The sequence below is a fragment of the Mauremys reevesii genome, linkage group 11, assembly GCF_016161935.1.
Source record: "Mauremys reevesii isolate NIE-2019 linkage group 11, ASM1616193v1, whole genome shotgun sequence".
Lineage (NCBI taxonomy): Eukaryota > Metazoa > Chordata > Testudines > Geoemydidae > Mauremys > Mauremys reevesii.
Genome location: NC_052633.1, coordinates 72834864 through 72862412, shown reverse-complemented (window position 1 = coordinate 72862412; position 27549 = coordinate 72834864). Strand labels below are relative to the sequence as shown.

The window sequence follows — 27549 nt, the reverse complement described above, 5'->3', positions numbered from 1 at the left end:
GGGGGCACTGATGTCAGGGTGTCCCTCTCCCCCCACCCTTGTACCCCATCTCCACATACCAGGGGTGGGTACATGACAGGGCTCGGGAGGGAGCTTGCTGGCAGCTGCTGCAGTGTCTGAACTTGCTGATCTACTTAAAAGGGCAGTGTACTTAAAGTGGGGTCAGTGTACTTAAAGGGACAACACGTGTCTTTGTCACGCATACACACACAGTGTGGGTCTGTCTCTCTCACACACACATACACACCTCCCAACACACACTTATATTGTTGTTGTTACTTCTTGACTCTTCTTTCAAAGTGAGTTATTTTTGTTTTTTGGCTGGTCTATGCATTTCATAATTTTTATTTCTCTCTTACATTTAAATTTAATTCTTTGAGTAGTGAGTTTTAAAATGCCTAACCTGTCCTGGCTGGAGTAATTATCCTTATGGTAACTTTTAAAAAAATAAATATTATATCTAGGCTTTTGGTTTCTACTGGTGGTGCACATCCACCTCTATATGTATCAGAGGGGTAGCCGTGTTAGTCTGGTTCTGTAAAAGCAGCAAAGAATCCTGTGGCACCTTATAGACTAACAGACGTTTTTGCAGCATGAGCTTTCGTGGGTGAATATATAACAAAATTCATTCCACACATGGATGTAAAACAATTTGACGGAACACTGACTGACACTATAAAAAGGAGGGGCAAACATGCCAAGGGATCCCCTCTTTCTCTCTCCCTGCCCATCACACGATTGACACCAGAAGCAAAAAAGGAAGCATTCATTTAACTCAGGGAGAAAAGGTTCTGACCTAAGACGTTTGGTCAGTAAAACTGCTGAAAGCACATGGAGAGAAATTGTGCTTGTATCTGAGATTGTTAAGGCATGATTTTACACCAATCATTCATTCATGCCCGTCACCCCAACCGGGGTATGGGCCGCCAACCAGAGATCTCCATAGTCTTCTATCCTGGGCCATTCGCTCTAGCTGGTTCCAGGTATAGCCCATTTTTTTGCTATCAACCTGAAGGTCGCGTCGCCAGGTATTTCTTGGGCGGCCTCTTTTCCGCTTGCCTTGGGGGTTCCACTGCAGTGCCTGTCTGGTGATGTTGGTTGGCTGCCTGAATACAGCAACAGCTCTCCTGTCAACAGTCGTCTCTGTCCAGCTTGCGTCCATCTTGTCTCGCTAATGCCTAGTAGGGTCAGGTTGTTGCTCCTCATCTCTGCTGCAACCTGCGCCGTCTTTCCTGACTCGTACATGGTCCTCACATTCCATGTGCCGATGGTAATCCTCCTGGTTGTAAGAAGGGTGATCGGCTTAGTGGCTTCCTCGCGGCTTTCACCACCCAGCGTCATGCATCTTCGAGTTGAAGACCCTTCTTTTTCCAGGCTAAAAGTCTCTGTTAACTCTATTGTTGGCGTTTCTGTAGCAAGCTGATTTTTACAGGGTGGAGTTGCTAGCCCCACGCCCAACCCTCCTCCTTTACCCTGACTTGGGACAGGCAGATGGCCCCAAAGGACCTCTCTGGTGGAGTTATTTTACACCAAGTAGCATTTTAACTGTATTTTCTTGTAACCGTTTCTAATTTTTATGCCTCATTACTTGTACTCACTTAAAATCTATCCCCTTGTGGTCAATAAACTTGTTTTATTGTTGTATCTAATCCAGTGTGTTTAAATTGAAGTGTTTGGGAAACTCCATTTGGGGTGGCAAGTTGGGATTATGTTTTCCAATATGCATTTCTTAGCATCTATCAACATAGAATTTCATCTGCCATTTGTTGCCCAGTCACCCAGTTTTGTGAGATCCCTTCATAACTCTTCTGTCTGCTTTGGACTTTAACTATTTTGAGCAATTTTATATCATCTGCAAACTTTGCCTCCTCACTGTTCACTTTTTCCAGATCATTTATGACTATATTGAACAGCACTGGTCCCAGTACAGATCCCCCGGGGATACTGCTATTTACCTCTGTCCATTCTAAAAAGTGACCACTTATTTCTACCCTTTCTTTCCTGTCCTTTAACCAGTTTCTGGTCCAGGAGATGAGCTTCCCTCTTTTGCCATGGCTGCTTAATTTGCGTAAGAGTCTATGGTGAGGGACCTTGTAAGACTTTGTGAAAGTCCAAGTACACTAGTATCAACTGGATTACCCATGTCCACGTATATTGACTCCCTCAAATAATTCTAATAGAGGGGTGAGGCATGATTTCCCTTTACAAAGGAACCATACATGCATATATAAGATCTCAAGATATTCAAAGCCAATCGCATAATTTTTTTCAGGGTGTGATTTTGGAACAATTGGTATTGGCAATACTGGGAAAGTGGCATGAGAGCAGGGAATCCCCTGCTAGTACTGAACTGAGCCTCAGTGGGCCAGATTTATTAAAGGGATGATTTAAAAGGGAGGTATCCATTCAGGTGCTTTTGAAAACCCCACTAGGCACCTAAATACCTTTATAAGTCTGGCCCTATGACTAAGATCATACACACTTAGGAGCAACTGCACTGGCCAGGGAAAAGGGCAGCCAGATGCAAGCAGGACACAACCAGGCATAGTGCCTAATCTTGCACCTTTGTAGTCAGTGGAAGCATTGCCATCAACTTCAAGAGGCACAGAATCAAGCCCTCGGTTCTTGGCAAAGGGGTAGTTTTCTTCAGGGGTAGCAGTCTTTGTGCACTTAATTTGATGCTTATGAGCAGCAGTGCAAAGACTGACGGTTGCCTGCTTTGGCTGAATTTTGTCATCCTGATGCTTGCTGAGCAGCTGTCCTTGGAGAACAGAGCCCACGGCTTTTACATACCTGAACCTTGTTCAGTCAACACCCTTGGAACTGGCTGTGGGATCTAGCACCTATAGGATATAGCAGAATCAGAGGAGGTGGAGAGACAGGAGATGAGAATTAGAAGCCTGGAGAGACTTCCATTTGAGGAGAGTGAAAACACTGGGACTGTTTAGCTGACAGAACATGTTAGGGATACACAAAATATTGACTGATATAAAGATGATACGTCAGGCACTGCCATTCGCCTTCTCATAATAGAAGCACCCAGGGGCATTCAATGAAATTGAAAAGAACGTCAATAAAAGGAAATACTTTTTACACAATGTATAATTAGCCTGTGGAACTCACTGACAAGATATTGTTCAGGGCAAAAACAGGAGTTAGAAAAAGATTGTATGTGTATCTGACTAAGGAGAACAGCTTATTACACTGGACAGGATAAAATAAGGGATAAAACCCTTCCTATTTCAGAGCATAAGCCAGGCACTAAGGCCCAGACCCTCAAAAGGTACGTAAGCACCTACCTCCCATTGAAATCAATAGATCAGCACCTATAGCTCTAACTGCCTGGGAAAAAAGTTCCCTATGGGCAGGCTATTCCATCGCTGCCTGCTGCAGTGTCTCTTGCTTCTTCCTCTGAAGCAGTTGGTACTGGCCACTACCAGTGATGAGGTTCTGGACAAGATGGCCCCGGTCTGTTCCAGGGTGGCAATTCCTATGCTCTGTTAAAACAGCTGGCCTTGTAGTTAAAGCACTGGACCAGGACTCAGAAGACCTGGGTTCAATTCCCAGCTCAGCCTGTGGGATCTTGGACTTGATCGCTGTACCTCAGAAATACATAGGTAAGATTGCGGGGTTTACCTTGTTATCAGAGAGCCCACAGCAGCGCCAAGCTGACAGACTCATCTAAGAATCTTTGCTAGGATCTAAATTGTGACAGGGTTTGCATTTCTCAATAGGGCATTATCTATGGGGGGGAGAGGGAGAAGAGAGTTCTGAGGCAGGTAAACAGCAGAAGAGATTGTCTGATTCTGATGACACCAGGCAGCATTAGGTGTTTCATAAACAACTTTTTCTGAAGCTATCTTTCTATGAGATATGCTCTAGCTCAGTGGTCCCCAACCTTTTCATCTGGCGGGTGCCAGACAAAGAACCGTGGCAGCGGTGGAGCACCTGCCGAAATGCCGCCGAAATTCGGCGGGTGCTCCACTGCCGGCCAGGACGTGGGTGCATTTAGATGCACCCGCGGGCACCACATTGGGGACCCCTGCTCTAGCTCAACAAAAAAAGTTACAGGCTTGATGCAGGAGTTACTGGGTGCCATTCTTGGCCTGTTCTGCAGCTCGGCATACTTAACCATAATTTATTTTCTTCAGGCCATAAAAATCTATTTAAAAGTACAATAGAACCTCAATTACAAACCAGTCGGGAACAGAGGTTGTAACCCTGAAATGTTTGCAACTCTAAACAAAACATTATGGTTGTGCTTTTGAAACTTTGTAACTGAACATTGACTTACAGCTTTGAAACTTTACTATGCAGAAAATGCTTCTTTTAACCACCTTAATTAAATGAAAAGCACAGAAACAGTTTCCTTACCTTGTCAAATCTTTTCTTTAAACTTTTTTTTTTAAAAGTTGTTTACATTTAACACAGTACTGTACTGGCTTTGGGGCAGCGGGGGGGGTTGTCTGTACTGCAGCCTGGTTGCGTACTTCCAGTTCCAAATGAGGTGTGTGTTTGACCAGTCAGTTTGTAACTCTGAGGTTCTACTGTATCTGAATTTAATTCTCTAAACCCTTGGGGCACAGCCTTCATGTCGAGATTGGGTGTCTCAGACTCCTGAACTGCAGCCCCAGCAGTCACGGTTACACAACCAAGTCTTTGGGACTAGGTTCACATGGTAACCTCAAACTGGGACAGAAATACCTCTTCAAAATTACACAAAAACAGGCCAGTGATTGTCCTGTGACTAGAAGCACCTTGGTTTCATCAGATAATCATTTCCTTATTTGTATGCCCACAGAAATACCAGAGGGACGACGCAGATATCCAGTCTATTAGTGGTGACTGAAAGATGGTTCAAACACATGTGCCAGCTGGTCCCAGGTACCAAAATGTTACAGTCTGATCACCCAGAAAGAAATCATTTGGCAGTGACTCTTCTTGGGTTTAGAAAACGGAACTTTGTTTTTGTTTTCCTTGCCAGGAAGATGGATCTTTAAACTGACTTAGCTATAAGGAAAATTAAATACAAAAAGTTTCATGCTATTTATAGGATTTGGGAAGATTTGACTAACGCTTTGACATCGGAGTACAGCAGCTCACAGGGGCCTACTGCCAACCAGGAATGGCAGCCTGAACAGAAAGGCACCAGGTGGCCAATACTGGAGAAAAGGACACAGCATGGGCACTAGTAGCCCATTGTCTGTGGGATGCATAGCCAGAGTCAGAGAGTGTGGGAGGACAGCTGCTCTTCACGATTTCAATCCCTACTCCAACTCCAGAGGGATTCTGTCAACAGGGCTTGTTCCCCCTCCATGCTACGGAATGCGCCCCCCACTCCCCCAAAGCAGCAGCTGGGTGGGGGTGGAGACAGAACCTACATTCAGATGTTCACAGCACTTGAGATCTGCCCCTTCTCTCCCCCCTCCCATTTAAGATTTCCCCAGAGACACACGTCACAACTGACCTGGTATCCCATTAGAACCTGCCTAGGCTTTTCTTTAGAGCTCTTATAAAAAGATGAACGAATCAGTGTGTTGTACAACTAATAGAATGGCAGCATGCAAATTAACTGGAGTGGAATGGTACTGATTGATTGAGCTACTTCTGATGTTACAGTGTCATTAAGAACAGGGGCGGCTCCAGGTCCCAGCATGCCAAGTGCGTGGTTGGGGTGGCAAACCACTGGGGGCGCTCTGCCGGTCGCTGCGAGGGCGGCAGGCAGGCTGCCTTCAGCGGCATGCCTGTGGAGGGTCCGCTGCTCCCGCGGCTTCGGCGGACCTCCCGCCCCTGATTAAGAATGACCATAACAAATAGATACACCATTTGCTATCAGTGCCTCCATAATAATATAATCCACAGCTAAGCAGATTCACAGCCATAGCGTGGCAGACCAGATATAATTTTGTACAGAAGAGAAAAAAAAGGGTTCCATTCCACTACACCCTTTTTATTGACAAAAGAATGGTAGAGATTTTCAGACTCTGGAGAAGGAAGGTATGAATCATGGTAATAGGTAGAAGCTTCTACTGGTCTTTCAGTTCCTTCAGCCTTCTGATGGCAGATTTGACTGTCACTGCAGAGGTGGTGCTGGAAGAAAAACGAGAGTGTCACTCCTACACTGAAGCAACCAGCAATGCTCATCAGTTGCATTCCCTGTGCACTCAGCTTATCAGCTGAAGTGAAGCAGTTATATCTTAGTCCAAATCCACTTTAATATCTCATGACCCTGAGAACACAGATCTGAGTCTGAGGTGTACGCAGATATGTCTTGTATCTCAACCTCAACTGTGCTGTAGTGACATCATACAATAATTAAAGGATTATTGCATTTTAGCATCTCTGGTCCTAGCTCCCCCAAACACTAATAATTCTGAATTTGAGGAGTTTGAGGTTAAATTTAAAAAATCCAAACATGTTAAGGTATGCAGTGTACAATTAAAACACCCAAACAATCTGAACTCTGCCCTGCAGTGATGCCAAAAAGGGAAAAAATAAAAAACCTACTATTTTATTCTAAGGCAGTGGTCCCCAACCTTTTTACCTCACATCCCTCCCTTACCTCTGTCCGCCCTCCTCCCTCCCCGAGCTAGGGCTGTGGCTTTGGGAGAGGGGGATGCAGACGGGTAAGGGCGGCTAGGCTGGGGTCACAGCTGGGGCCGGGTTGGCAGCCAGGACATGGAGCGGGGCTGGGTGGTGCTCCCTCCCCACCCCCTAGGGGGGCTGGCCCAAGCCCCAGCCACACACCCCCCAATGTTCCGCCGCACCCCACAGTTTGGGGACCTCTGTACTAAGGTCATGTCTGCACAAAAGTTGTACCACTAACTATACCGCTATAGTTAAAGCAGTAAAACATCACTAGTGTGTATGCAGTTGTAACAGTGCAAATGTGCTTTATACCCGATACCTGTACAGCTCTCTTTGTAGGGAAGGAGTATAAGCCACATGGGTAAGGCACCTCCACTGCACAGGTTGTGGCAATTTACTATTTTGATTAATGGTGTGATTTTTCTACCAAAATAGTTAAACACTGCTACAAAACCTGTATGTAGACTGGGGTAGGCAACCTATGGCACGCGTACCGAAGGCAACACGCAAGCCGATTTTCAGTGGCACTCTCACTGCCCGGGTCCTGGCCAACGGTTGTGGGGGTCTGCATTTTAATTTAACTTTAAATGAAGCTCCTTAAACATTTTAAAAACCTTATTTACTTTACATACAACAATAGTTTAGTTATATATTATAGACTTATAGAAAGAGACCTTCTAAAAACGTTAAAATGTATTACTGGCACGCAAAACCTTAAATCAGAGTGAATAAATGAAGACTCGGCACACACTTGCCGACCCCTGATGTAGACAAAGTCTTGATCATACAGTGGTTGGGGAACTCAAAGTTCAGGCAGTATGCACAGCCCCTAGAAGGTTCCTAATGTAAAAATCCTGATTGAACGAATACCGTAAGGAATCACAACATTCAAAAACCAGTAGAACACTTCAACCTCTCTGGCCATTCACTAACAAATTTAAAGGTGGCAATTTTGCAACAGAAAAGCTTCATAAACAGACTCCAAGGAGAAACTGCTGAACTTGAACTGATATGCAAACTAGATACTATCAACTTAGGCTTAAATAGAGACTGGGAATGGCTGAGCCATTACACACATCCAAGTGGGTATTCACCCAGGAAAGCTCATGCTCCAGTCTGTTACTATATAAGGAGCCACAGGACTCTCTGCTGCTATTACACACATTGAATCTATTTCCCCCCATGTTAAGTATCTTGTCAAACTATCTTAAATGGGCTATCCTGATTATCACTACAAAAGTTTTTTTTCTCCTGCTGACAACAGTTCATCTTAATTAATTAGCCTCTTAGAGTTGGTTGGGCAACTCCCACCTTTTCATGTTCTCTGTATGTGTATATATCTCCTCACTATATGTTCCAAGCTATGTGTCCGATGAAGTGGGCTGTAGCCCAAGAAAGCTTATGCTCAAACAAATGGTAGTCTCTAAGGTGCCACAAGTACTCCTGTTCTTTTTACCGTAAGGAAGGCAATCATGCTACATCACTGAGACTGTTTGCCACCATTTATACAACTATCAGTGAATAAAAGGCACCGTTCGGGAACATTTAGATCCTACTTATAACTGGTGTCAAACATACATATACGTACATACATACTGCAACATTCTCAATATTTCAAACTTTTGCTCCCATGGCTGCAGATAAGGAAGGGAAGGAAGGATGGTAGTGATATGTACACTATGCCAGAGACAGCCAGTTTGAAATTCTTAGGACCTCCAGATGAAAGGGAAAAAGTTCAAGGCTGGTGTTAAGACTGGGGCAGAATTAAGATTGTCAGGGGACCTTAAACTATGTATTTCCATACTTTCAGATGTTAAAAGAAATCCTAAGTTTAAACTTATTTAAAAAATATTGGAATTCCTGGAATTTCAATTAACTATGACTCAAAGAACTATTGTTCTGTTATGACCAGAGAAGACTGTGAGGAACTCCAGGGGGATTTAACAAAAGTGAGAAAAGAGCAGCACAACAGACAAGATTCAATAGTCACAAAAGCAAGCTAATTACACGTTGAACAGAATAATATGAACTTCTCATACTCTGAATTAACTGTAACCATGCAGCTAGCTCAAGGAAGAGACCTGCTTAAATAAGCGGCAGTCATCAGAAAAGTAACAAAAATGTTGAACTTTTCTTCAACTACCATACAACAGAGCCAGTTATTATTTGTTTCCTTACTTATAGGTCCAGGCACCACCAGCTACTGTCTTCATACAGGATCCACAATGCCAGATACCTACAGCTTTCCTCTTCATTTTGGTCTGTAACAAAAAGTATTTATATACTTTCAGTTGAAGAAACCAAGGAATCTAGATATCTTTGCTCATTAAAAACATGACCTTTCAGCATAACTCCAAAACCAACACAATGGAAACAGGATTTAAATGTCAAGGTTTCACAACAGCAACATTTGCAACCAGGGCCAGAAGAAATATGAAGACATCAGACTTTCCACAGGTGTCTTGACAAAGGCCAAAGAACTTCAGTAACAGCGTGTACTATGGCAGATAGAGAGACAGTTATCACTGTTGTAAATACTGTTTAAAAAAAAAAAAAAACACACCCTGCAGCTGTTTTTTCCCCACAAACAAAAGAATAAAGCAGAGGAGCTGAATTGGCTTTAGTTTCTATCTATAGCTAGTCATTTACTCTACAAGTTGTTTTAGCTTAAGTTTTAGAAAGCCGTTTTAATATTGTGTTCTGCTCACATGGTTGTAAAATGACTTTAGCTTAAACTGATATACAAGCCTATAGTGTAGGAAAAGTGCTCCAGTATCAATCCAACTGTGAATGGACAGATATCTACATCATAAAAAGCCCCTACTGTAACTGGAATCCTTATTCGAGTCTCACAAAAAAAACCAAAAAAACCCAAGATTGAATGGGTCTGGGATACTAAGCTGCTCCCTCCAGGTGAAAGCTGAAACGTATTGGCAGGACAGCTTGCAGAACTGCAGCCCATGCATATCTACTCAATGCCTTCAAAGCTATCAAACGGGCATATTTCATAAGCACTAAATTCACACAAAGAATGACCTCAGCTTTCTATTAGCTTTTAAAGTACAACACTTAAGCTTGGGTACCTAAATTCATAGTCCGGCATTGAAGGTAGAAATCATTAGTAAATGTGTGCGCTCAGCACACCTGAATATGAGGCTACTTTAACTGTAGGCATCTGAATCTGAAAATTTTGGATAAATTACTAGGGCGAAGAGTGAACGGCCTTTCAAATTTCCAAGACCTGAATTCAAAACTTTGTCACATACAAGATCTACTCCTGGGGGACTTCTACCCCATTGTGCATGCATAATAAATAAGCCACGCATATTTTTAAATTTTTTGCACAGAAAAAAAGCTTCTGCTGGAAAATTGCAAACCATGCTTAGGCAGACAGTAATTAACCTGTTATATATTAAGAAGTAGAGAAATCTAAAGCAGCAGTCCCATTTCTAAATTTCATCGCTGTAAGACTTGGAGAACTTGCAGGGGTGAATCAGAGAGAGTTCTTACCTTGCCACAGAAGGAGCAGGTATACTTGGCATGCTGGCTAATTTCAATTTTCTTTACCATTTTCCTGAGGGAAGCACCATAACGGGTACCATATTTACCCACAATTCCAACTTTCTTGGTGCGCTTAGCCTGTCAGGATATAAATCACCACACACATTAGCTTAATTAAAACCAGAGGCTGTTTAGCAGTTTACTTAACAGCAGCCAAAGAATTAAAGCAAAGTTATCTGCACACTGCTGGAATCTATTTTCATTAATGATCTAACAGTATTTTTTAGAGTATAGTTTCCACCAAAATGTCATACAAAATAAAGTTGTACTGCACTGCAGCTAATTAAAATTTGTCCAACACTTTGGAAATTCAAGCCTATATGAATTATTCCATAGCCACAGCTCCATGAGTATTGCTCTGGTATGTAGTGTTTTTAGGATCACAAATGTGCAATGGCTGCGTACAGGTACATCAGTGTACTTGAATGCAGTCACAGACAGGACTGGGGCCTAAATGAGGATTGCATCATTGCATAGCTACAGAGCCTTTCACCTGATATTCTCAGGATCACACTGACAATCAGATTAAGTCTTGGAAAACTAAGGATTTTTATCCCCAAGTCAGAAACAGGGAGAAAACTAGACAAAGATTAAATGACTTGCTCAAATTCACATAGCTAGTGTGGGCTGACTAGCCTTGCCATTACCCATCATCTCAAGTTTTAACATCAAGCCCTTGCCTACATCTGAAGTCTGTTCCCTCTCTACAAGTTCCTCATCAATGCTAGCTTTGATTCTCATGTTATTTCTTTCTGCAACAGTCTTAAGTCATTTTTACTGCCCCGGGCTCAGCATAACCTCCAAAATTTAGTACACCAGGGTCCAGGCTCTGCCCTTCAAATCTCTCCTGGAGACCGACCCTCTTTTCCTCTGCGAGGCCCACACAACGTGGGTAGCAATCAGAACACGGAGAGAGGAATGTGTTATCCTCTCCCAGGGCTACCTGTTTCTGTCCCTCGTCCAGACCCTAAACCCCAGAGAAAGGGGAACAGCCTTGAGAGCGGTGCCTTGTACTGCGGGACGCTCACTGCCAGCGCGCAATACAAATGAGCCCGCAGCAAAGCGGGGAGCAGAACCCCCCCCCCCTCCTCCCCGTTTCCTGGCTCCCAGCGCCCCACCGCCATCCTACTCACCGGACAGCCAGGCTCGGAGAAACACCCGCCAGCCCACGGCCAGTCCCGGGGCACCCCACTCCCACGGACTGGCACCCCGACTCCAGCCATGGGGCGGGGAGTGGGGGCTGCAGGGAACGCCCCCTCCCCCCCTCGGGCCTGCAGGAAAAGCACCCGCCCCCCCCTCCCCAGCTCTTACCCCGCAGACCCGCTCGGCCCAGAACCTCCAGTCCCGGGTCTCACCCCCGCCCCCACTAGAGGCCCGCTCCCCCCAAGGCTCCCGGCTCTGCCTCGCCAATACCCGGCGCCCCGGGGAGCGCAGGCCCCGCGGCACCAGCCCGGGCCTCCGCCTGCGCGGATGAGGCGGCCGGCAGGGCGGATGGCAGCGGATTGAGCCGGGAGAGAGAAGCCGGGGGCCCCTCAGCCACACTCACCATCTTCCTGCCGGGCCTGGACGCAAAGAAGGAGGTACTTCCTGCGCATGCGCGATAGCCTGGCCCTGGCCGGAAGGAAGGATCAGACCACAGAGAGGACGGGACTCGGAGTGGGACTGTCTGCACTCGGGGGGTGTGGGACTCTATCATCGCCTTTGCTGCACCCGGGGAGTCTCTGCAGCAGAGATAGAGCTGTAGGTGTTGCGTGGAAAGGGTTTAGCCCGAATGCCTGGGAGTGGATGAGGGACGGTGGGGCCAGAAATGAGGGGTTCAGGGTGCAGAATGGGGCTCCGGGCTGGTGCAGGGGTTGGGGTGTCCGGGGGGGTGGGCTCAGAAATGAGGGGTTCAGGGTGCAGAAGGGGGCTCCAGGCTGGTGCAGAGAGTTGGGGTGTGGGAGGGGGTGGGGGCCATAAATGAGGGGTTCAGGGTGCAGAATGGGGCTCCGGGCTGGTGCAGGGGTTGGGGTGTCAGGGGTGGGCTCAGAAATGAGGGGTTCAGGGTGCAGAAGGGGCTCTGGGCTGGTGCAGGGGTTGGGGTGTCAGGGGTGGGCTCAGAAATGAGGGGTTCAGGGTGCAGAAGGGGGCTCCGGGCTGGTGCAGGGGGTTGGGGTGTGGGAGGGGGTGTGGGCTGTGGGGTGGGGCCAGAAATGAGGGGTTCAGGGTGCGGGAGGGGGCTGAGGGCTGGTGCAGGGGGTTGGGGTGTGGCCTCCTTCCACACAAGTGCAGGATGAGCTGTATGGTGTATGGATTTTCCCCCTCGGTATGTGTTAACGTGTGCAGCCAGCAGGTCTGATGGCTCAATAGGCTGCTTCAATACATCAGATCCTATTTATACAGGAGATTAGCTATATGCATGGCAGACAAGAGGATGGATGACAGGCTATTAAGAAAGAACAAAAGGAAAAGGTGAACAGTAGAGTTCAAATAAGACCATTCAATAGGAGATGGGTTCATTCCCATCAATGATGTTACATCATAAATAAATTTAGCCTAATTATACAACTATGATCTAAATCTAGGTGGAGTTAAGAGTACAGGATATAACATTTACAGCAGGTATATTGGATGAAAGGAAGTTTAAATATTTATCTTTCTTAGCCTAACAAAAGGTAAGAGGGGGGGAGGAAAAAATCAGGATATGCAACTAGTACCACAGAAATGAAGTTCTGCTTCCATGGTATCCTGCCGACAATCACAGGGTTCAATTGCTGCAACGATACCTATGACACTCTTTCAGAATTCTCTTCCCTCACAGAGTTTGAGTCCCACACAAAGCATTCAGTCATTCTTTTTAGTCTTACGCAGCTTAATTCTGTAAATCTGTCCAGCGGTAACAGGGTTATCTAAAGCCTTCAAACTCACAAAATGGAATTTATTTGCAGCTTGAGTTAGAACGATCCATCATTTGGAAAATATTGTAGAAATGTATTCATGCAGGGATACAGCAAATATCCAGGCAGTAAAATTGATCTATATCACCATGGATTTTATTGGATTGGAGATTTAGCCACAGAATGCAGATTTCTGACTTCATATCCAAAGAGCCCATAAAAAGAAAATGGATAGAGTGGTTAGCTGGTTTTATTTTTAAGAAAATGAAAGAACACAGTAGATACTAGAACAATAAAAAGGGAACAGCAAATTTGCACTTTTAAGAGACAAAAAGTCAATGATAATTTATAACAACTCTTATGTTACCCCTCCCTCTTTCTCAAAACCAGATTTTTTTTAAAACATTATTTGCACCCATTGATTATCAAATCTGTATAAAGGCAAACAGGCATAAGACCCCGGTGTCCCTCGCTCTGATCAAAAACGAGTCCCTGGGGCTCAGAAAGCATCCCACAAATAACTGGGAAATTAACATGGAATTTCTCTCCAACATAAAAATCAGTGATAAAAGAAAAACAAACCAATACCCAGGCTGTTGAGTTCTGTCAATACCCATAATAGGATAATCCTATTTGTTTTAATTAAGTAATGATAGTGATCTGGATCATCTCGTAAACTGGGTGCAAGCAATGAGTTTTCTCTCCTGCTGGCCTCCCTCTTCTCCTCCCTCACCAAAACCCCCACAAAAAAACCCCCCAAAAACAGGCCATATTTACAGGCTGGGGGAACTCTATCCTAGGAAGCAGTGACTCTGAAAAGGACTTGGGCATCCGAGTGGATAATCAGATGAGAAGGAGTTCCCAGTGCAAAGCCGTTGGCAAAAGGACTAATGTCATCCTTGGATGCATAAACAGGGGAATCTCAAGTGGGAGTCGGGATTATATTACCTCAGTATTTGGCACTAGAGCAACCATTGCAGGAATACTTTGTCCAGTTCTGGTTTCCACAGTTCAAGAAGGATGTTGATACATTGGAGAGAGGTCAGAGAAGAGCCATGAGAATGATTAAAAGATTAGAAGACATGCCCTATCATGATAGACTCCAAGGGCTCAACCTGTTAGTTTAACAAAGAGAAACCTAAGGGATGACTTGATCACAGTCTATGTGTATTAGGGATGTAAATATTTTTAAAAGTACCCATTGAAACTATTAAAATATCAGTTAACGGTTTAACCGTTTCATATTTTACATCCCTAGTTGGTACCCCGTCACCCCCCACCCCCTGCGCACTGTCATGGCGACGGGAGTTGGGGGGAGGGAGAGACCATCACGTGATCTGGGAGTGTTAGGATGAAGGGGAGAACCTGTCATGTGGCTGGGAGGTGTCATGTGACCCGGTCTCCCTTGGTGCATCCAGGGACTTTGGCTAGTTCTGGTCACATCCCCCTTGCTGCCCAGCTCCCTGGCCGCCCCAAGGGCCAGGAGGCAGCGAGATCCCCCACAGTAGTGGCACCGGCAGCACCACCCACCCCCTCAGCCTGCCATGCCTGCACCTGGCGGCAGCAGCCAGGGGCCACCTGGGCCTGCTGCAGCTGCCCGCATGGTAGGAGTCTGGACAAGGTCCAGGGGCTCAGTAGAGTCTCCTGGGTGGGGCCAGGGGTCTCGTGGGGGGCGAGGTAGTGGGGGGTAGAGACTGCTCCCCAGGCAGAAGATCCGTGTCTGTGGGGAAGGGGAAGTGCCTGGCGGGGATCCCTGTGCTGGCTCCTGGTGGGAAGTGAGGCACCCAGCCCTGGGAGCCGGCCTCGATAGCCCGAGAGCACAACGTGTTCCATCCACCCCTGGTCATCACTGTTCCGGGCTCCCGAGCCTTCACCGTGCTAGGGCAGCTTGGCTTGTCCTGTCCTGGGCGCTGCCGCTGAGCAGGGGGTGGGGGGGGCGGGATGTGGATAGGGAAGAGACAGATTTGTTAATGCACATGGTGTGCTCGGACGTGGGGGCAGGGAGCGCAGCCAGGTTGAGGGAATGACAGCACAAGGAGGGATGGAAAATGTCACAATTATTTTACCAATCTGTTTTAAACGTTAACTGCAATATATTACGGTAAGACCAATACTTATCGGTTAACCGGTGAATATTTTACATCCCTAGTAATATGTACCTACACGGGGAACACAAATTTGATAATATGGGCTCTTCAATCTAGCAGACAAAAGGTTTAACAAGATTCAATGGCTGAAGTTAGATAGTTTACCAAGGTTTGTGGTGGACTCTCCGTGATTGGAAGTTTTTCAATTGAGGTTGGATTTTTTTCTAAAAGAGATGCTCTAGTTCAAACAGGAATTCAGAGAAGTCCTGTGATCTGGGTCATGCAGGAAGTCAGACTAGATGACCACAGCAGTCCCTTTATGATCTATTAATCTATGTGATTTGGCGTTATAATCTATGAATCTATATAATCTGATTAGTTTGATGACAATATGCAAAACAGAATTCTTAAAAGTTTTTATATTCAAAGCCATCAACTACTCATAATTTCTGAAAGTACTTAGAGGGAAGAAAGTCTAGCCAAGCTTCCACAAGGTCCGCTTTATTAATACACATGGCAAACTATTTGTCATGAATCACTGTATGTAGTAATAACTTCCCAGCATACACGAGAGCTGGAGCTTGGGACATCTGCCCTAACCCTCTAATGACATTTTCAGAGAAGAGAAGGGCTTTTTTCCTCCTTTCATAAGACCTTGTGCAATTTGACATTTTGTCCTAAAACCTGGATAATGTATGTACCCAAACGCATATAACACCCAACAAGAAATCAACAGGAGCCAGGAACAGAACAAACAGACTTAAGAGAGAGAGCGCAATAGGACCGGAGCTGGGATCTTGAAATGGCATTTCTTCTGCGGGGCCATGAAGGGAATGCAGACGTGTATCAGCAGGTAAGGAGTAATAATGAGATGCTCTGAGTTTGTGGTAAAGTTCAAGTTACAAAGTAAAATGCACCATTCCTGGGAGCAATCCTGATTTCAGGTTTAGACATTTCAATATTCTCTGCATTTAAACTCATTAGAAAGATGTTTATTGTTGTTTAAATACTTTTTCTTATATAGTGAGCTATTCTGTGGCACCTAAATGCCCCAACCAGGATCAGGGCCCTCTTGTGCAGTACAGACAAGTGGCAAGAGATAGTCCTAACCTGGAAGAGTTTACAGTCTAACTAGAAAAAAAGACAAAACCAAGAGCGGGAGAAAGGAAATTATCCAATATTGTCCCCATTTTACAGATGAAGAATTGAGGACCAGAATGATTAAGGGTCCCATTAAGTCAGTGGCTTTCCATTGGGATTTTCCATTGACCTCATTGGGTTTTGGACTAAACCCTAAGTGACTTGTGCTCAAGGTCACATGGGGCGCTGAACCAACATCCCTGTGACCTAGGACAAACATCCTCCTCCTACTACTACTTCAAAAAAGTCTCTCTTCTCCAATTCTTGCATTTTCCAGCTTTTTGCCTTTTCTCTCTCTCCTGTTTGGTACATTGTGGTTTAGTGAATGGGGATTCCTCTTAAAATAAAAGGAAAGCAACTGGACACAACCAAGAACTGAGGCCTTGGACTTTCTGGAATGTCCTCCTGCTGGTCTCCAACAACAACCAGGCGTATCATCTGTGGGTGTATCTATACTTGGAGCTTGGGGTGCAATTCCCAGCTTGAGGAGATGCACCCGCACTAGCTCTCATCGAGCGGGAGAGCTAAAAACAGAACGTAGCCATGGCAACATGAGCGGCGGGATGAGCTAACTGCCCAAGTATGTCCTCGCTGGAGATCTTAGGCACGTTCTCGGTGGCTACACTCTAGCCCATTGAGAGCTTGTGCAGGTATTTCTCCTGGAGCCGGGACTCACACCCCAGCTCCCACGGTAGACAGACCTTTTCTGATAACCTGGAGGGTATAACAGGCTGTGTACCAGCAATGAGCTCCCTTGACTTAATGGCTAAAAGCACTTTTCTCCAGGGTTAGATTTTCTTTTCTTTTTAATACAGAAAGGGTAAAGTGAATTTCAAGTGTTCTTGAAGAGTCTCAGCGACTCTGCAGAGATCAAGCTGAGATTTTATGAGTCCCATTACAGAGAGAGAGAGAGAGAGAGAGAGAGAGAGAATACCTGATGTCCTTTAATGGGATTGGAGATTTATCAGTGTGTAGATAAAAATAAATTGAGATTTTATGGGAGGCAGAATTCTCCAAAGACGCTTTCAGCAGATTTCTGAAAAATGCTATTTGCCGCTCCTCTCGCGTATGAGTGGAAGAGAATTGTTCTTCTGAGAAGACACCATTTGTGCACGAAGAATCTCCCCATCCTTCTCACCACTTCCTGCAGCCTACTGAAAACAACCCTGTTTCAAATGGGCTCCAGCGGGCAGGTGCCTGGTGTAAAGGGTTAAGATGCAAGATGTTGAGAACAACGAGGGAGAGATGTCCAACAATGCCATCTAGTGGTGAGAGCAGCTAGGCACAAACAGATGGCTGGGCAGTAGTCGGAGTCTCCTACAGTAGGAATGACATTTGGCACTTTTGATCCAATGTCCACAGTTGGACTCTTCTTCCCTCTTGCTTGCCACCTGCAAACCTTTAAATCTACTTTGTACCAACTGAAAACCCCTTTTGCACAGTCATAAATGAATCGCTAAGACATTATAGACTCATAGACTTTAAGGTCAGAAGGGACCATTATGATCATCTAGTCTGACCTCCTGCACAATGCAGGCCACAGAATCTCTCCCATCCACTTCAATAACAAACCCCTAACCTATGTCTGAGCTACTGTTTAAAGACCTCAAGCTGCAGAGAATCCTCCAGCAAGTGACCCGTGCCCCATGCTGCAGAGGAAGGCGAAAAACCCCAGGGCCTCTGCCAATCTACCCTGGAGAAAAATTCCTTCCCCGACCCCAAATATGGCGATCAGTTAAACCCTGAGCATGTGGGCAAGACACACCAGCCAGCACATTGTACCCATTGTGTATGAATCTTGTAGGCTATTTCCATGCTTATGTGATGGTATTTGCAGTCAATGATACAATAAAACCTTAATTAAGGAAAGCACTGTCATTGTCAATTTGTTCACTTGGCAGCAGTCTCAAGCAACATAATGCTTTTACTATTGTCTGGTAACCATCTGCAGCTAAGCACCCTGTCTAAACAGCAGTGTTAACCCCTGGGAGTGAGAGGCAAAGTGTAAGAACTGTTTGTGTGTTCCCCTCCACCTTCTCCACACGTGGTAACTGGGAGATGTATCTAACTGGCATCTTGGCAAATTCATAAATTTGACCCCTATTCATTCTTACATAGCACACGGCATTATCAATTACACATGCCCAGCCAATTCCTGGGCATCTTCTAGTTCTAAAAAAGGAGGCCGAGAAGAAAGGAACAAGCTGTAGTGACTACACACTACCGCAATACAAATAAAGAAAGGTTATTAGGCAATTATCGGGAGCCTGGATTCCTCAGGAGATTAGTAACACGATAAAGCGCCCGTCATCCCTAGAATGCATATTCAAGTTTCGCCCAGGGTGGTAGCAACCTATAAGTCTAATCATCTGATGGCTGTTCAGTGCCCTTGTGAAAGGAACTGGTTCCAATCGGTTGTCAGGGGTTATGTCACAAACACCACTAGAAAGGCACTGCACACTGTCAGGCAGCGGCTACACTGGCCCATTTCAGGATCTGTAATTCACCGCCATTGCAGCACAATAGCAATCGTGGAGGGTGTAAGCACAGAGTGGAGCTAGACATTTTTACCACCATCCCATCTAACTTTAAATCGGAGCAGAGTTGGACGACAACAGTGGTAAAGACGCCTGAGAAGCCTCCACCACTACTACAGCGGAGCTGCACTGGTGATGAGTTACAGGTCCTAAAGGTGCCAATATAGTAGCACCCTTATGAGGACATAAAATGCCCATTAGAGGAGTGGTTGGTACATGGCCTATAAGCAAGTGTCCCTTATCAGAGCTAAAGCACTTAAAGGTGATTTTCTTATTCAACAACGAGATCGGAGCTGCAGCTACTATAAATAATTTAAATAAATACTAACGTTGCCAGTCTCATATTTCTTAAGGTTTCAAGGCCCAGATGTGAGACAAGACTCCAAATCAAAGAAAAAAACAGGCGCACAGGGCACTTAGAGCACTGTGGAATAAATTTCTTTTTGCACAAGAGGCTTAGTCTGAAGTCTCAGTTTCCTGATTTGTTGTTTCTGCTGTAAACAAGTGAGAGCACGCACACACTCAAAACCAGGTACAGTGGAGAGAGAACACAGGGTAAAAAAGCTTAACAAGAGGCTGTGGCAAAGTGGCCTAAGCCTCCGGTTTTAAATACTAGCCCAATGGTAGTCATGGGTTCAAATCTTGGCAGGATCACATCAGCCCTTCACCATCCCAAGATAGATATATTGAGTTCTAAGCAATTTGTTGTATGTGGGTCTTCAGGATGAGATTTAATAACCGTGGTCTGCAGTAATTGCAAATAGATGGTCATTGCATGTTAGCCCAGGCAATTCTGAAAATCTGGGTTCAAGGTCCTGACTGCTCTGCACAGATGATAAAGATCCTATGCACTTGTTGCAGATCTAGAGATCTGGTCAAAATTCCTCCTCTCACTTCTGCTGTGCTGTGCCCCAGACTGCATGTCAGTGGTGAACTACATATACAGTGTGTAAAGTTCTTTGGGGTGATAATATTTTGCATTTATATGGCGCTCTGCCTGTTCAAGGCAGTCTGTAGCCATTCACTAGTTCATCCTTGTGACACTCCTGTGATGTAAACAGGTGAGTGTTATTTAAAATAAAACAGGTGCACAAACTGAGGCCCAGAAGGGACGTGCCTTGCCCAAGGCCACTGTGAGTCATTGACAAAGACAGGATTAGAACTCAGGATCTGCTGACACCCAGCCCTCCTTTCGCTGACCCAGATGAGCACCTTACCTTCTCCTTCCATCCTTTGGGGGCGGGGGGGGGGGGGAACACTATAGAAGAAAGACACTGAATCTTCTCCAAAACCCATTCTTGTGTTTTATTTTTGGAAACTCAAACAATACAATGATTCTGTGGTTTTTGTTTTTTAAATAAAAAATCTTTTAAGTGTCTCTTCCTTTCTAGTTACTGTCTGTGAAAATAATCTTCAAGACACTGTTTCTTACGTGGACTCGCTGAGCAGGTGTCCATTTCTGCATCCCGAGAGGCACTTCCGGAGTCAGACTCCTGGCAAGCGTCAGCCGCCTCCACGAGCAAAGCTTCATCGAGGTCGTCTCCCTGCTCAGAGAAGGTCCTCTGGAAAAGGCTGTAAATGGTCTGCTGCTTCGGGTCTCGCTGTGAAAGTAGAGCAGAGTGGTTCGGCACACACAGGGTATTAACAAACAAGCCAAACAGCCGGCGATTATAATTAGTTCACAGCTCCCGTTTCCCTCACAGCTCCCCTGACCAATGGAGAATGGAATTCCAGTGCGAGAGGTACCCATGAGAGAACAGCAGGGACTCAGCCTAAACTCAGCTCTGCCATTGTGCCCTCTGCAATGAAGCACATCACCGTTTTCTCAGAGATGGAGAGAGCGGAAGGGGTTGATTCGCACAATTTTGTGGCCCCTTGCAGAGCAAGGAAAAGCTACTAGAGGGAGCTTTTCCCATGGAAACTTCTAGAAGAATTTCCTCATGGAGATTCCCTCACAGTGAAGGCAAGGGGGCTGCTCCAATGGATCCTTATGATCCAGGGGAGCTGCAAGAGGCCAGTGAAATACACGCACAGAGGTCCTGTGCTCCCTGCTGGTTTTGGTCCCTGGCAGCTCCCTGGCCACGCTACCTAGGTCTCCCAGGGGATGAGGGCTCAGCAGAAAAGGTAATAGAGCCTGGAGCTGTATTTACATTGCCAGCACAAACTCGCAGAGTGAGAGTTGGGGGACAATATGGCTGCCCACCCTCTGCCCTGACCCCATCCTCTTTCCCATGTGGTTCCCTACCACATGGAGAAACCTCCACAGGGCCTGAGGGGATTAGGAGACGGTGCTGCAGAGGCACCGGAGTCTCCTTCCACACAACAAGATTGGGATCATTGCGTGGAGGGGCCACTTCCGCGCGGCTCGGGGAGGAAGGTGGATGACCCAGCCTACTGCACTTAAGGCAGAACTGGCACGAACTCAGATCTTCTCTTCTGTTAATATGCCACTCTAGAGATATACAAAGCCCAAGTCAGTTTAACTCCTCCCAGGAATGACTCAGGCTAATGTCTCACATTCACATCACTTACCTTGTAGAAGTAATCAGTGGCTTCAGCTGTTTCAGAGAAACTGGCTTCAGAAAGGCCAGCTTCGCCCAGCACTTTTATCTTCTCTTGAATCATAGGCCTGTAGGAAGATAACAAGCACCAAATATTGCTAGAAAGGAAAGTGGTAACATTTAAGATGTCACAAGCCTCTTTCTAGGCAGAGGAACACAGAATCATTTATCGTGAGAGGCAGGGTGGGTGAGGGAATCTCCTTCATTAGACCAACTTTTACTGGTGAAAGAGACAAGCTTTCGAGCTTACCTTTCCCAGACCTGAAGAATGTACTGAGTGTCAAGCTAAATACAAGGGAGTTAACCCGAGGTGAAGTGGGCAGTTAACACCTCTCCAATAATACGACAAAGGAGAGTTAGTGGGTGGCAGATAGTGGATTTATGGCTCATACAACAGTCTTTATTAAGTCTGATTTTTGGTGTATAGCAGAGGTATCAATTTAAGCTCTCCGGCTTGTCCTTTGAAGGTGCTGTGCAGGTTTCCTTTGAGGATGAGGACAGAGAGGTCTGATATGGAGTGATCATTTTATGAAGAGAAGTGCTTGCCCCGGGGTGATATGGCATTTTTGCCTTTTATCATTTTCCTGTCCAAATTCATTTGAGAGCACAGTGATTGTCTGGTTTCACTCACATAGTTGCTACTGGAGCATTTTGTGCACTAGATGAAGTACACAACATGTGATAGGCATGTGTAGGACCCCTGGAGCTTGAAAGGTGGTGTGATGAAGCCCCTCTCCTGCAAGGTGCCAACTGAAGATGTTGGAGAACAGAGAGATCAGGTGGCCTCCTGGCCCGGGGAAAGAGACAAAGGCCAGAGGAGAGGGGCTGGAGGGACTGTCAGTTTGGAGCTGGCTGGGGAAATGGAGGGAGGCTCAGAACCGAGGTCTGGGCTCCCTGCCCCGCAAGATGGACCTGAATGAGGGGTCCTGTTTTCTGTACCTACAAGCTCAATTTTAGACTGTGTTTCTATCATCTAATAACCCTTCTGTTTTACTGTCTGGCTGAGAGTCACGGTGAATTGTAGGAAGTGGGGGGTGCAGGGCCCTGACTCTGTGACAGGTGTGTGTCGGGGGTGTCTATCATTGTAGCAGTGGAGATATGTCTGCAGGTTTTGCATCTGTTGTTATGGCAGGTGCTGTTGCCACTATGAGTTGGCATGTCCTGATCTGTGAGGAGCTTGCTTCTGATGATGAGTTTGGTGAGGTTAGGGTATTGGTTGAAGGCCAGCAGAGTGAGTTTGGGAAAGATTTCTTTCAGGATGTGGTCCCCATTGAGGATGAGCTGTAATTGTTTAATGATGCCTTGTATGGGTTCCAGCGTGGGTGGTAGGTGACACCTAGGGGTGTGCGGTTGGAGGGTTCCCACCCCCCACACTGAAGCAGGTTCTTTTTGAGTGTTTGAGTGGCCCATTCCATGATGTGATCTACTTTTCTGGTGGTGTATCCTTGCTTGGTAAAGGCGATTTTAAGCGTGTAAAGGTGTGTATCGCAGACTTTCTCCTTGGAGCAAATTCTGTGGCCACAGATTTCTTGGTATACTGGGGGTGGTTACTGGTTCTGTGGGTTTCTTGTATCTAGTTGTCTGTAGGGTTCCATTGTTGAAGCTGATCATGGTGTTCAGGAAATTGATGCTGATGTGGGAATGTTCTAGAGAGTTGGATGGATGGGTGTGACGCTCTGTGCCTCACGGGAACACCCTGCACCCCCATGTTCATCCTTATAAAATGATTGTGTGGTATCCAATGCAAAGTTTGTGATGTCGGGTGTCTTCGGAAGGCTCATGATCCACTGGGTATTGTTGTTATGGTGATGTTATAGTAATTGTTGTTACAGTAATGTTACAGGTTGCAATTTCGTGTATATAGTTATGAGGCTGAAAATGTGTCCTCATGGCTTAAAACAAGCCCGGCAAAACTCTCCAGGAACAGAGGGGCAGTTCACACCTCATCAGGGCATGTATGGGTCAAACCCAGCCCAGCCTCACAGGAACAAAGGACACTGGCCTAGCCAGCAACAAAGGATCTGTTGGACTCTTGAGTGAGTCACCCCCCCTTCCCTTGGTCAGTTTGGGACTACGATGAGGTGATGCTCACCTGACCCTGAAGGGGGGGGGGGAGGCAAAGCCAAGAGGGAAGAAAGATCATCATAAAAGGTAGAAACGTTTGCCATGCTCTTCCTCTCTCTTCCACCTCCATCTACAGACATCACACCAAGTGACTGAGGCGCTGATCAAAGGGGAGAGTCTGGCTGAAGGGCAACCAGCCAGCCTGTGGTGAGAAGCATCTAAGTTTATACGGGCACTGACAGTGATAAGATCAGCTTAGAATGTGTTTTGCTTTTATTTCATTTGACCAAATCTGATTTGTTGTGCTTTGACTTAAAATCACTTAAAATCTCTTTGTAGTTAATAAATTTGTTTGTTTATTCTACCTGAAGCAGTGCGTTTGGTTTGATGCATGTCAGAGATTCCCCTTGGGACAACAAGCCTGGAACATATCAATTTCTTTGTTAAATTGATGAACTCATATAAGCTTGCAGCGTCCAGCGGGCATAACTGGACACTGCAAAACGGAGGTTCCTAGGGTTGTGTCTGGGACCGGAGATATTGGCTAGTGTCATTCGGTTGCACAATCCAAGCAGCAGCTGGCCAGAAGTGCTCACTCACTTAGCTGGGAGCAGCTTACATGCTAGAGGCTGTGCGTGAACAGCGTGGCAGTGGGGGTTCTCACAGCAGAGCAGGGTAAGGCTGGCTCCCAGAGTCGAGGACTGGAGTTACCTAGCAGATCACTGGTCCAGATAACACCAGGGCAATGTCACAATGGATGGTGGTGGTTGAAGTTGTGATGGAAATAGATGAGGGAGTTCAGGTCATCTCTCCAGAGGATGAAAACATCATTGATGTATCTCAGGTATATCACTGGTTTTGTGGTTGCATTTACCATGGGCCAATGAAAAACCACTGTCTTCGGAGTACTGAAATGCACCAGCCCTTTCAACTTAGGATAGATCCCATGCTAGCAGAGCCAGTTCTAGTAACCAAAGTCAATTTCACTATGTTGCCTTCTGTTTGTATGCACATACCTAGAATGCTGTGTTAAGCTTTGGGCACCTCAGGACCAGAGATATTAAACAGAGGCATTCAGAAAAAAAACACTAGAAAGGATTAGAGAAGCTAAATGGACTGATCTGGATGGAAAGGTTGAGAGCTACATGCCTGCAGTGTAATTAACTGACAAATAAGAGGCTGTGATTGCAGTCTACAAATATTTGGAAGATGTAAAGTTCAAAGTGGGAAAGTGGTTCCACAGGGCGGTACTGGGAGCAACAGGTTCCATTCCCATCTCCAATTCCAAGGATTTGCAACACATGACAAGAAACTATGAAGAAGTGAACCTCACCTAGCACCATTAAAGGCCCTTCATTAATAAAATGCCCTCATCTCTCCTGGAGTTGGCATGGGCGGGAGGGAGGATGAAAGGATAAGTATGTCCTCTTCTGAAAAGCATATTTCCTTTCAGTCAAGCACTAGCGGTTGCATGGACCGCATTTTACAAATGAAACGCAAAATTACTGTCATTAGCTTTCCTTGAAATGTGGGCGACGTGTCAGTTTCCAGTTTCTCCTGATGCAAGGCCGTAATTATTTGCAATCATGATATTCTGGGAACTATATAAATTCACTTCAGCTCATTTGCTCTTTCAGATGAGGTAATGGAAAGATATAATTTCGGACATTCAAAGTACCATCTGGTGAATCATTTTCCTTCATCGATTGCAGGTCCCTTCCCTCAGCACAGAGGATTTCCTAGATCTCTCCCCATCACATTATACTCCCACAGCCCTGCATCCCGTCAACCTTCCCGCAAGCCAAAGAAGGATTGAGTTCCCACTGGGGCACGTCAATGTCCCTTCGTGAGCTGGTCAGACGGCTTTGCTGAAGAGCAACATGAGAGGCAGCAGAGCAGGCTTCCTTTGTGTGCCCAAGAACTCACGACCCAGGGATCTGTATGGGCCTTATCTCTGCTGACACCCTAAGTCCTTGCTAACTTCACCTCTCAGGAAGTGCTCAGAGCCTGTTGCAACCAAGCAGCCAAACGTCCTCTCCCTATTCCCAGCCTGTGAACGTTTAGATACGTTAAGCCCTCTCAAACATCTCAACAACCACTCTTTGCCTGATAAACAGGTCTATTTCACTGGCTTGGCACCTTCAGTTACAAGGCCAGACTGTTAACAAGACTTTGCCCTTCTAGAAAGCCCCACCCCAAAGGCAAATCTCACTCCTCTCGGTACCCTGAGAGCATGTTACTGCCACCCCCATTGTACAGAGGAGGAATCAAGCACAGAGAGGTTAAGTAACGTATCCCAAGTCACACAAGTCCCAAAGAGATAGATGAAGAGTTAGACAGAGTCCTTTCCACTCCCTACCATAAGTAGTCATCTGCTGTGCCTTTAGCCACCAGGTAATGAATGTTAACAGAACTGGTTTGTCCAATTCGATGAGCCCGATCTTCTGCTTGGATCAAAACCTGTATTTAAACAAACAGAGAAAACACAATGAAACAGTGTAACACAAGAATTTACAAAACCGGCCCCAGGAAATAGAGACCCATTTTTCCTGATGCTTAACTACTCCGATTTGTGCCCTATTAACACCAAGAGTCCCCAGCTGAGATCAGGGCGTAGCAGAGAGCCAGCCCTGCCCACCCAGAATTTATAACCTAAACAGCCAAGCTGCACAATGGGCGGGAGGACGGAACGGGTATTTCCCCCTTTTACTCATGAGGAACTGAGGCAGAGAGAGATGAATCAATTTGCCCCAGGTCACCCAGGAAACATGTGGCAGAGCAGAGATCTGAATTCAGATCCTAGTCCCTGGCCAGCACCCGAAACCCAAAGATCTACCTTCCTCTCAGACATTTTCCTCTGATGTCCTCTAAACAACCAGCTGCTAAAAGAATTCCCTAGAGAAAGCTCCTCTGCTAAAACACTTAGTTTCCTGCATCACCAGAAGTGTGTGCCTGTGTGTGGGATTTGCAATTGACACTGTGAAAAAACAAATACTCATATAGTTTTTCCGAGGCATACGGGGGCTGTTGGAATTCCAGTCCTGCCAGTAACTGATAATTCAAATGGCACACCGCATTCAGAGGGCCCAACCACAGCTCCACATTTTGTATATATAACAATCATTTACTGAAATGCCACTGCCTTAGGGGAGCAATGCATCAGCTGCTTAATGGTGCACAGCTGTGCTACTCTGCAATTTAGAGCAAGAAGTGAAGTAGAGTGAGATGTGGTGTGGCCCAGTGGATAGAGCACTGACTGGGATTCAGGAGACCTGGATTCTAGTTCCCAGTTCGGAAACTGGCCTGCTGGGTGATACTGGGCTAGCCAATTCACTTCTCCGTGCCATAGTTTCCCCATTTGCACATGGGGCTAATGATACTGACGACCTCCTTTGTAAAGTGCACGGAGATCTACCTGGTGAAGAGTGCTATGAGAATGAGGTATTATTATTATCCAACTCAAATGGCTGGTGAATAGTAGGCAGGCAGGATGGAATCTGGGCAGGGATCCAGGCTCAGTCCCTAGCCCTCTTGAAGGCAGCATGCTTGGATTTCTAAGGACAAGCGGTCAGGCCCTTTGTTTTATGTTGAAAATGAAAGACAGCACTTGCAGGCCTGCCTGTTCCCTTCCAGTGCTGTGCTGGAACACTGGTTCAGTACTGACTCGGAGAATACTGCCACCTCATGAGTCACCAATCCACTGGTGCAAGGAGATTTTAATGCTTAGCAGTATGCATAGGCGACTCATGGGAGGGACACAAGGGGTGCACCAGCTAAAGGAGAGGCAGGTGACCTTCCCATGTGACCCCTCCCTGCCCTAACCTAAACCCAGCCCCCCCCATCCCCTCTCCATCCCACATTACCTGGTGGGTGGGGGGACTCTGTCCTCCTGCTGCACCGGATACGGATTTCTGAACCGCAGGGCTCTCCCGGGAACCGCAGCGGCAAAAGGAGCAGAACGTGGGGCCACTCAGCAGCCCCACGCCAGCAGCTCCTCTGGTACGGCTATACCACCCCCAGCCCTGTCCTCTGGTGGGGTTGTACAGACCCCAGACAGGAGACGCAGCTGCGTGGAAGGGCTGGGGGTGGTACAGCCACGCCAGAGCGGCCCCGCGTTCTGCTCCTTTCGCCGCTG

The 27549-nt window shown here is 46.2% G+C and overlaps 2 protein-coding genes across 6 annotated transcripts in view; both read right to left on the bottom strand.

Moving 5' to 3' along the window:
- Positions 1–5929: 5929 nt before the first annotated feature.
- Positions 5930–11850, bottom strand: RPL37A (ribosomal protein L37a). 2 transcript variants are annotated; one of them, XM_039493543.1, is made up of 4 exons: positions 11696–11850; positions 10099–10227; positions 8767–8849; positions 5930–6090 (listed from the first exon to the last, which is right to left on the bottom strand). In XM_039493543.1, the coding sequence occupies exons 1-4, from the start codon at positions 11843–11845 to the stop codon at positions 6027–6029; spliced, it is 426 nt and encodes a 141-aa protein (XP_039349477.1). In that variant the 5' UTR covers positions 11846–11850; the 3' UTR covers positions 5930–6026. The 2 variants fall into 2 exon arrangements, with proteins under 2 accessions (XP_039349477.1, XP_039349478.1); XM_039493544.1 differs by lacking the exon at positions 11696–11850 and adding an exon at positions 11283–11387.
- An 8220-nt stretch (positions 11851–20070) lies between these two features.
- Positions 20071–27549, bottom strand: part of SMARCAL1 (SWI/SNF related, matrix associated, actin dependent regulator of chromatin, subfamily a like 1) — a 68028-nt gene continuing 60549 nt past the window's right edge. For all 4 annotated transcript variants that reach the window (XM_039495462.1, XM_039495463.1, XM_039495461.1 and 1 more), the window contains exons 15-17: positions 25774–25874; positions 21322–21418; positions 20071–20390 (exon numbers count right to left, since the gene is read on the bottom strand). In XM_039495462.1, coding sequence (XP_039351396.1) covers positions 20181–20390; positions 21322–21418; positions 25774–25874 — 408 coding nt within the window. In that variant the 3' untranslated portion in view covers positions 20071–20180. The remainder of the gene's footprint in view (positions 20391–21321; positions 21419–25773; positions 25875–27549) is intronic.